This window comes from Tachysurus vachellii, chromosome 7, assembly GCF_030014155.1.
Source record: "Tachysurus vachellii isolate PV-2020 chromosome 7, HZAU_Pvac_v1, whole genome shotgun sequence".
NCBI classification, from domain to species: Eukaryota; Metazoa; Chordata; class Actinopteri; order Siluriformes; family Bagridae; genus Tachysurus; species Tachysurus vachellii.
This window is the reverse complement of record NC_083466.1, coordinates 13822288-13831496: the sequence shown is the minus strand read 5'-3', so window position 1 is coordinate 13831496 and position 9209 is coordinate 13822288. Positions and strand designations below refer to the sequence as shown.

General features: G+C 36.3%; 1 protein-coding gene and 1 non-coding gene across 2 annotated transcripts in view; one reads left to right on the top strand and one right to left on the bottom strand.

Annotated features, from left to right (window-relative positions):
• Positions 1-4608: 4608 nt before the first annotated feature.
• trnat-agu (transfer RNA threonine (anticodon AGU)) lies at positions 4609-4682 on the top strand. Its single transcript has one exon. It is a non-coding gene; the product is annotated as a tRNA-Thr (tRNA).
• A 1057-nt stretch (positions 4683-5739) lies between these two features.
• zgc:77439 (uncharacterized protein LOC378987 homolog) overlaps positions 5740-9209 on the bottom strand; it is a 4501-nt gene continuing 1031 nt past the window's right edge. Inside the window, exons 3-8 of the mRNA XM_060874463.1 lie at positions 9012-9150; positions 8636-8778; positions 8008-8060; positions 7336-7460; positions 6836-7150; positions 5740-6456 (exon numbers count right to left, since the gene is read on the bottom strand). Of these exons, the coding sequence (XP_060730446.1) occupies positions 6103-6456; positions 6836-7150; positions 7336-7460; positions 8008-8060; positions 8636-8778; positions 9012-9150 (1129 nt within the window). The 3' untranslated portion in view covers positions 5740-6102. The remainder of the gene's footprint in view (positions 6457-6835; positions 7151-7335; positions 7461-8007; positions 8061-8635; positions 8779-9011; positions 9151-9209) is intronic.

Below are 9209 nucleotides of genomic sequence, written 5' to 3'. Positions count from 1 at the left end.
AATTGTTTATGATAACCCAGCTTACATAATAGCAGTTCCACAAGACAGTTACCGTACTGCACAGAAAAAGAGTGCTCATGTTAGCATAACATAATGTTTGTCCAATAGTGTTTCTGGAACCACATTCTTTGTAATCAGACACGGGTATCTGACACCTTCAGGGTGTCTCATTGCTCCCATTCCTGAGCTGGTAACATTCTTATAAAATGTATAATTTTCCAGCTAGAAAAGTCCTTTATTCAGCCCTGCATTCTAACATTTCTTTGTTCTTTTTTTTTTTACATGTACTTCAGTGTTTTTTGTGGTCATTTTTAACAAAATGTGCAGCAACACAATGTTTTATCACCCTCAACAACAGCATGTTCTGGAGGGAAGTTTTTGAATGGCTCAGCTAACTTTAGGTAATTACACGTACTAAATAACCACTTTTTTGGGCTTAAATCGTTGTCGGGGTCTACCATAATTTAATTGTAAGTTTAATATTATTATATTTTTAATTGTATGAACTGAATGAAGAGCTACACAATAATTTTTCTGTCTAGAATCTGACTGTGTGGGGAAAGTATAAGCAGCCCAGAAGTGGGAGGAGTCTGAGGCTCACACTCATGACTTTTGTGGTAGCAGTGGCTGGATAAAGGGAATGCTATTCCAGGAACAACAAAGGGAAACTGATCCAGTAACATGTCTCACTTAAGGAAACCACACTCACCAGTATGAATTTACAAAATAATCATGAGTCAACTATTTAAATTTGAAAGTCCTGCATTTTTTTCCTTATCTTATTTTAGGGACTGAGGGTGGATTCTTTAGTTACAGTATATCTGGGCTTTGGAGACTGAATGAACAGTTTAATCATGTACTTGTTAATACACAAAATAACAACAGAGAAGGACAAAAATTAAAAGCGGGGGTATAAAAATTGACTCACATTTGGTTTTCAGCCAAATGTGTTGGCCTAAATTATGCTGTGATTGTGTTAAAGAATAAAATGTTCAGTAACACCCATTTTTTAAATCTAATTTCAGAAGAAAACACAGAATTGGTGAAAATTATGTCATGAAGCAGTCTTGTATTTATGACAATCTCTAACAAGCTTTCAACACAAAGCATAGAGCATTTCCTTGAATCCTTTTCATTTTTAGATGTCAAAAATGTACAGATCAGTAATTAATCAAATATGAAATTGTAATTACATACCTTGCATACTACACTTGTTAAAAATACTCCATTTAGCAACCTACGGGGTTCTTTTTTTCTTGAGGAACCCTTGGGTTCTCATGAAAAGCAAAGAAATCTCAAATATACAAAAATAACACGACAAAAATTGTACAGATAATGCAAGGTGAAACAGAGATTTTGCCTTGAGACATATTGTAATCCTACCACAAAACTTTTTTTGATAAAAAAAAATCTAATAAAAGAGTTACTGCCATCTATTGTATTAGAGTATTATTTTAAATGGAACAATTTTTAAGCGTTCTCTGCCAGATTTTTGTCTTTTAATTAATTCAATAATATAATTCAATTATATTCAATTAATTCATTTTTTTAAAAAATCCTTTAATTAATTCAATAATATACAATATAATCAGTTTAAAGACACTTTGAGACTATTTTCCACCACTCCACAGCTAAAGATAACCATAGAAAACTGTGTAAATTAATTATACGGGAAACATATGATTTTAATTTCCTGTGCCATAATCCTTATTTCCTGTGCAGCACAATTTGACAAGGTTAAGCGATCTATTCAAGGAAACGTGTTCCAGAAATTCTCCATGAGATCAGTTGGAAGTGTGGAAATATCTGTTCAACTATTCCAGACGAAAGAAAGAACAAAACAAAAAAACAAAGAAACAAAGAACAGTAACGTGGTTTCACAGGAAGCTCCCATGTGATTAGCAACACTTGAATCTTGCAGATTTATATCTCTAATATTTTTGGAAAATATTTTATAATGAGTCATTAGCCAAAGAATTGTGGCTGATGTGTAATGAGGCCATTTTGTTCCAGTTTTGCTACTGCTCATCTTTTTGATGACTTGCGATGATTTATCTTGTTCCAGTTTGAGGCTAAGGAGAGTTGTGAGATTAAAATGCTTTCAAAATGAAAGACACTGTTACCACACACACACACACACACACACACACACACACACATACACAAATTCTGGAATGCTGCTTTCTCTCTGACTACAGGCTTCATAAATGAAATTGTATATATATAGTGCCTGCCAAAGGATTTTGATCACTGTCTATAAACATTTAGATTCAATGAATACATTTAACATCTTTCTCTTTACTGTATTGGAAAATTAACATCAATCTTAATAGGAAGAGGGTATCTGGATCACACAGTGTATACATAGTACAAGTTATTCTGACTGATAATGTTTATGCAATGATAAATGCTCTATCTCTCCAGGACAGTTCCAGATACTTGTAAATTTATGGCAAGTCACAATGAAGCTTGTGGCTTGTGATGGATCAACAACACTGTTAGATACTAATATCAGTCCACACCGTTCAGAATCTTTGAAACATGATTTCTCTTAATCCAGTAAAAGCATGCTGCAAATTATTAACTCTTAAAAGACAGAGGACAGTTTAAACTGATCATAATAATGAATCCCTCAACCTTAGCAAAAGTCATGGAAAAATGTGTGTCATTAAAAAAGCAATAGCAGTAACTGTAGCAACTAGTCACAAACTGTAGAATCCTGGACTTCCGTGGGTTTTTTGTAATTGAGAGTTACTTACTTATATGGAAATTTTAGAGCCCACATGAGCTAAACAGAATCACATGACATGAGCCAGATTTATTTTAGAACATCTGTGTGGGCTTTAGATATTGAGGATGAGTAAGAGAGAGAAAGTGTCTTTGTATGTGTGTGTGTGTGTGTGTGTGTGTGTGTGTGTGTGTGTGTGTGTGTGTGTGTGTGTGTGTGTGTGTGTGTGTGATTGTCTGTGTTTGTGTATGTGTGTTTTTTCATAGCAACCATGCTAAACAATTTGAAAAATGTAACCACTGAGTGTAAGATAGTGGTACAGAAATACACAGTGCTATGAAAGGATCACCATGACCGTGCTGTTATGATCGTGGCTGATTTTACTGTTAACTGGTTAAGTCATTATTAGCCCTATCTATAATGTTTATACATTCAAAGATTTACATCAATCAGTCCCCTCCCTGCATGCTTCCTATTTCTGTGGAACTTTATTAATGTACTGTCAGAATTGCTCTCACTATTTTTTTTTCCTTTAGCACCATCTGTGTGAACCCCACAGTCAGATTCACTGTGGTTAAATTTTCCACCATTCTGATGTTTCTGAATCATAAGGGTTAGAGAAAGTTTAAGCAGTAGCTACAACACTGGCCAAAACCTTTGAAAATGAGACAAATATTAATTTAAGTCTGCTACCTCAGTTTTTATTATGGAAATTTGCATATACTCTAGAATATTAAGTAAAGAGTTATCAGATGAATTGCAATTAGTCTCTCTTTGCCATGAAAATTAACTTAACCTCTATACCTATATATAAATCAGCCATTATCGGATCATCAAGAACTTCAAGGAGAGAGGTTCAATTGTTGTGAAGGCTTCAGGGGACCAAAAGTCCAAGTGCCAGGACCATCTCCTAAAGTTGATTCAGCTGCGGGATTGGGGTACCACCAGTGCAGCGCTTGCTCGGGAATGGCAGCAGGCAGGCAGGTAAAAGCTACCATGACTCCTGTGTCATGCCATTGTCACTCACAATTTTGCCTAAGAACACCAACCATGAATAAAGAACGGTACAAAAACATCATCAGACAGCAACTTCTCCCAGCCATCCAAGAACAGTTTGCTGAAAAACAATGCCTTTTCCAGCATGATGGAGCGCCTTTGCCATAAGGAAAAAGTTATAACTATGTGACGTGGGGAACAAAACATCAAAAATTTGGATCCATGGCCAGGAAACTCCCCAGACCTCAACCCCATTGAGAACTTGTGGTCAGAACTTAAGAGGCGGGTGGACAAATAAAAATCCACAAATTCTGACAAATTCCAAGCACTGATTATGCAAGAATGGGCTGCCATCAGACAGTATGTGGCCCTGATGTTGATTGACAGCATGTGAGGACAAATTGCAGAGATCTTGAAAAAGAAGGAGCGACACTGCAAATATTTATTATAATTGTCAATAAAAGTCTTTGACACATCAAATGTTTGTAATGACATTTCAGTATAGCATAGTAACATCAAGCTTTAACGCCTTTGACATTCTTATTACAATCTTACTGCCACCATGCGGTTACTGGGGGAACAACAGTGTATTAAACCCACCCAATAGGGTCCTCACTAGTTACAGGCACACTTCGAATAGGTAAATAATTATAATGTTATCTCACCACACCTATTGACTATTTTTAAATATCTAGATAGCTGTGTTGTGAATGCACAAATATTAACGCGATAAGTGGGTAGTTAATAATCTTTTATCTTTTATTTCTGGCTGAATAGTACAATTTGTCCGGCGTTGTATTTTAATGATACTCTATAACCTTTGGCCTACTAGGACGCTGAAGCGTGTCACGTGTGTTCAAAGACCACTTTTAATCGGTTTCTGTGGCGCCGTGGCTTAGTTGGTTAAAGCGCCTGTCTAGTAAACAGGAGATCCTGGGTTCGAATCCCAGCGGTGCCTTTTCAGAGGTTCATCGACTATAACACACGACCGTACTCATACGTTCCCATATGTTGTAACGAGATTGATATTCATTGCACGACGTTAATTAGCAGTCACACTAGGTTGCATCCTGATTAGACTTGAATCACCTACATGAAAATTAATAGACAAACTAATGTTCTGGGTGTAGCTCAGTGATTGCTTTAAGACTGTACACTGGAAGCCTGACTTGTATTAAAAATGCTGCAATAAAACAGCAGTGTCTAAATTATTTAATGATTTTGATGTCTTATTTTGCAAACAAAATGATCACATATCTGACTTAAATATAGCAATGTGCATTCATGTAACTCCAAATCATTCATGTGAAAAGCAGCCTGTGTGAAAATCTCGTTTGAAGCCCCAAACACTGCACTAATAAACACGCATACTTTTATGCCAATTTGCATGCATTAGGAATTCTTGTATTTACTGATTTAGTGGAACCAAAGATGGAAAACTATTTGATGATGGCATCTCCTTCCTTTCTGGAATGCCACAGCTGGTTTGCTGGCTATGTGCAACCCAGATTTGAGTCCAGTAGAACACTTTTGTAATGTGGTAGAGCAAAAGAAGGCCATACAAAGCAAAATTACAGTCCATTACATAAATACAGCCCACAATAGAAAGGTTTGCTTACCCTATTTTAATAACCTCCAGCTGCCACTGGCTGACAGACAGCATTCTGCAAAGCTAATAATGAATAATTATGCAATAGACAAAAGAATGGTTTGTGGTTGTTTGTTCAAATCCTGGTTTTCCAGTATGTATCTACAGATTTACCTGTGATTAAACATGAATGCATTCATTAATTTTTTCTTTATTATTTTCACTGATTTGCATGGCAGGTGGGTAAAACTCAGATCTGAGCAAAAGTTTGAACCAGGGATTCTGGAGCTTTGATGTGGCAACGATACCTGGTCATAATATACCCAAGCTATCTGACTAACCCTGCCAATTTGATTTATCACCGTGGATCAGAATATGTTCTGGCATTACACTCCCAGGCATAATAAGCTAAAAAAAAAAACATATATTTTTCTCTCCTGTAAAACTGCCCTTTATTGTTTAACACAGAGTTACATTTTTCATCCATTAACATTTTTCATCCATTAATAGGGTTTGTATAAAGCACCTTGATCTGGAAAGTGTAACTGTATATCACAGTTATCTAGATTTATAATAAATAAGATCATTTTAAATAATAGAGAAAATGTTTAATGTGATGCTCACTCTATTATTTAATGGTACTCTCTATTGTGTTGGTTTCGCAGGACTGAGCCCTAAGCAGTTATGATCAAGTCTTTAGGATTAATGGTCACAGTAACTAAAATATAGCAAAAAGCTACTTCCTTCATTTTCAGCTGAAGGCTGAATATACACTCCTACATAGATCTAATTAGATATGTTTAAGTTGTGGCTTCTGCAACTGTTGTCCTTGCAGATTTTTCACCACCCATTCTGTCTCATTAACTACATTATAGTTGTAGGTTTTGTAGTTGAGCATATCCCGGGCACGGAAAACCTTGTTGGACTCATACAGATTGCTCCAGTAGCGAGGAAGCGGCTGGAAGCCACCCAGGTGGGCTAAATGGTCATTATAGGCCCACTGTTCAGAGTCAAGTTTCAGGATATGTCGGGTAGCGACACCACGAGCTCGGCGAGCAGCCATGTCCATCTCAATATCCTTTTCCATTTCTTCACGTGAGGGGAGGGCGAATGAGCCATCCAGCACAGAGATGGCAAACTTAGACTGAAAGAGTAAGATCAGGGAAAATAGAATAAAAGCTTAGAAAGAGAACATAAGACAAAAAGTGATCAAATTAAATAAAAGTCATAATGAGTCAAGTGCAAACAAAACTGAAAACAAAAGTCATCTTTACACTTAATAAACATCTGAGCCATATCTTATACAGCAATTAATTTATACTGTAGGTAAGATGTAGAAGAGCCATACTTGGTCATTAATCAGTGGACCATGTGGCAAACATTATGTGAGTTTTGATCTGCATTAGTACTGCCAATTCAAAACCAATTCTGACAATTCAGTACTGCCAATTCAATTGTTTTAACAAACTCTTCCAGCAGAACACTGCTCAAACATAAAAAAATTGAGGGTGTATGTGACTCACCTGTATGTGGAAGTGTGGAAATGGGCATATGGCTCTGCAGATTCCTACAATAAAGAGTGATGGATATGCAGGAGGTAGCAGAAACTTGTAGAGAGGATAGACCAAGTGCTCTTTCACCTGCACCCCGACTTGCTCATTCAGAAAAGGGTAGACAAAGTTGTAGCCTGTGCAGAGCATAAACACCTCTGGCTCTGCTCGCTTTCCATCCTGAAATTCCACAATGCCATCCTCCAACACTTTGCTTACTGGAGGAGCCTGCTCCACACCTTGGGGCATGGGGCAAGTCAGGGGCTTCTGACCATGACTTAGGATCACCTGATTGGTGGATAAATAGTCTGTCACACAATGTGGCTCAATCTTAGTGCTATAAAGAAGTCATTTTTATTACATTTTTAGAGAAGTAAACCATTAAGGCATGTGAAACCACATTATCATGTTGACACATGCCTTGGTGCAATAACAAGGAAGAGATGGACAGATGATTGAATGCAGTGAAAGACCTTAGCATTGACATCAGAAAGCTCCATGGCAATGTCCAGCCCAGATAGACCAGCACCGAGCACTAATACTGACTTGTCTGCAAAAGGCTCTGCACTCCGATATTCATGGCTATGCATCAACATACCTGTAAAAGTCAACATATCATACACAAATCCTAGTCTTTAAAAACTAGCTAACTAGTGTTCATAAATTTTACACGAAATACAATCAAAATATGCATCTATTAAAAGAAAGAATAAGTCAAAATTAATAGACATAGACACTGAACAGTTGGTTTTTTGGTTTAAACAAGTCTCAGACACTCTATTTCCAATGTAGAAAAAATATAATATTCCCTAATATAACATTAATCAAACATTTTTTAGGCTTGTGTGCTATATTGATTTAAATACATCCTACAAGGGTATGGTGGTATACTCAAACCTTCCTCAAGTCCTAATCTAGTGCCAGAATTGCACTTCTATGTATTGATCAAAGACCTGTTGGTCTTATATAATATGATAAGATTCATGGACATGGCCTCAGAGCAGAAAATCTTTGATCTGAAATCTGCTTGGTCAGTAATTGGCCAGGTTTCAATCCAAAATCTCTCTAAGCAAAGATAGCAGCTGAAACTAATGAACCAAAATCCAGCATGATGTTTATACAACATATCAGGCAGGTACACGTACCTTTGAACTTCCCCAATCCAGGTATAGCAGGGATGTATGGGTCATAGAAATGTCTAGTATTTAAAATCATTAGAAAACAAATAGGTACATTAGTCTCACTCTGATTTAAAAAAAATGCTACACAAGTTCTCTTGTTGATAATCACAATATTCATAGATTTAAAGGAACAATACAGCAATATGTATTTGACTGGCCTCATTCGGCCTTCAGCTTCTGCAATGTATGAGAGCTGTCTGATTTTTATAAAACATTGAGTAACAGCACGTACAATTTTGTTTACAAGCACAATTTTGTTTGAAAAAGATTACAGCAGATAAACTTTCTGAGCCAGTGTATTTGATTAGCTAAAAACTGATCAACCTTTGGTCTAAGACTATCTGTATGTCTGACATGACTACAACCATGCCATTTTAACATTCATCTAGGATCTATTCATAGGACTCATATCTTTTTGTTTTGTTTTAAAAAAAAAACACATTTTTCTATAATCTTTTTATAGCAATATGGAATGGATCTTGTATTTCAAAAAACATTGGTGAATTGTCATGTGTCTTATAATCTAAATCTTTGTCTATTCATGTTTGGTATATTTCTAGGTACACTGAAGGAGAACAAAAGTTATACACACCCATTACACACCATAACAACGTCAAAACGCTCTTTGATGGATTTGCTTCGGTCCACACTATCACTGCTGGTGATGTCCCATGCCAAACCTTTCCAGCCAGTCTTCACTTTTACTGGGTCCACTGCATCCACAGTTGTGCCAAACTGAAAAGGGGATTTCAGAAGTGCTAATAGACATAGTTTACAAAGTCATTGTACAAATATTAAATACAATTGTTGTACTAATAATCCTATAGAAATGCAAGCAATTCTGCATCTTGCTAACAGGATGCACTTAATGTGGAAATCACAATTAAATGGCCAATAAAATAAACCAACTATTTAATTTATACATTTTATGCTAGCTTGAAACTTTTGGCAAAAATAAAAAAACATACCCTGATGTGCTCCCGGATGTTAAAATGGTCACAGTACTGCTCTAGGTACTTGCGCACCTCTGTATGAGGTACAAATGAAGGGAGATGCTTTGCAAAGGGGAAATCAGGAAAAGACATGACCTCTTTAGGAATATTTGTTCTGCCAAATGTGGAAAATAATCACTGATTAAAAAACATGTACAACTCAGGCAAATAGAA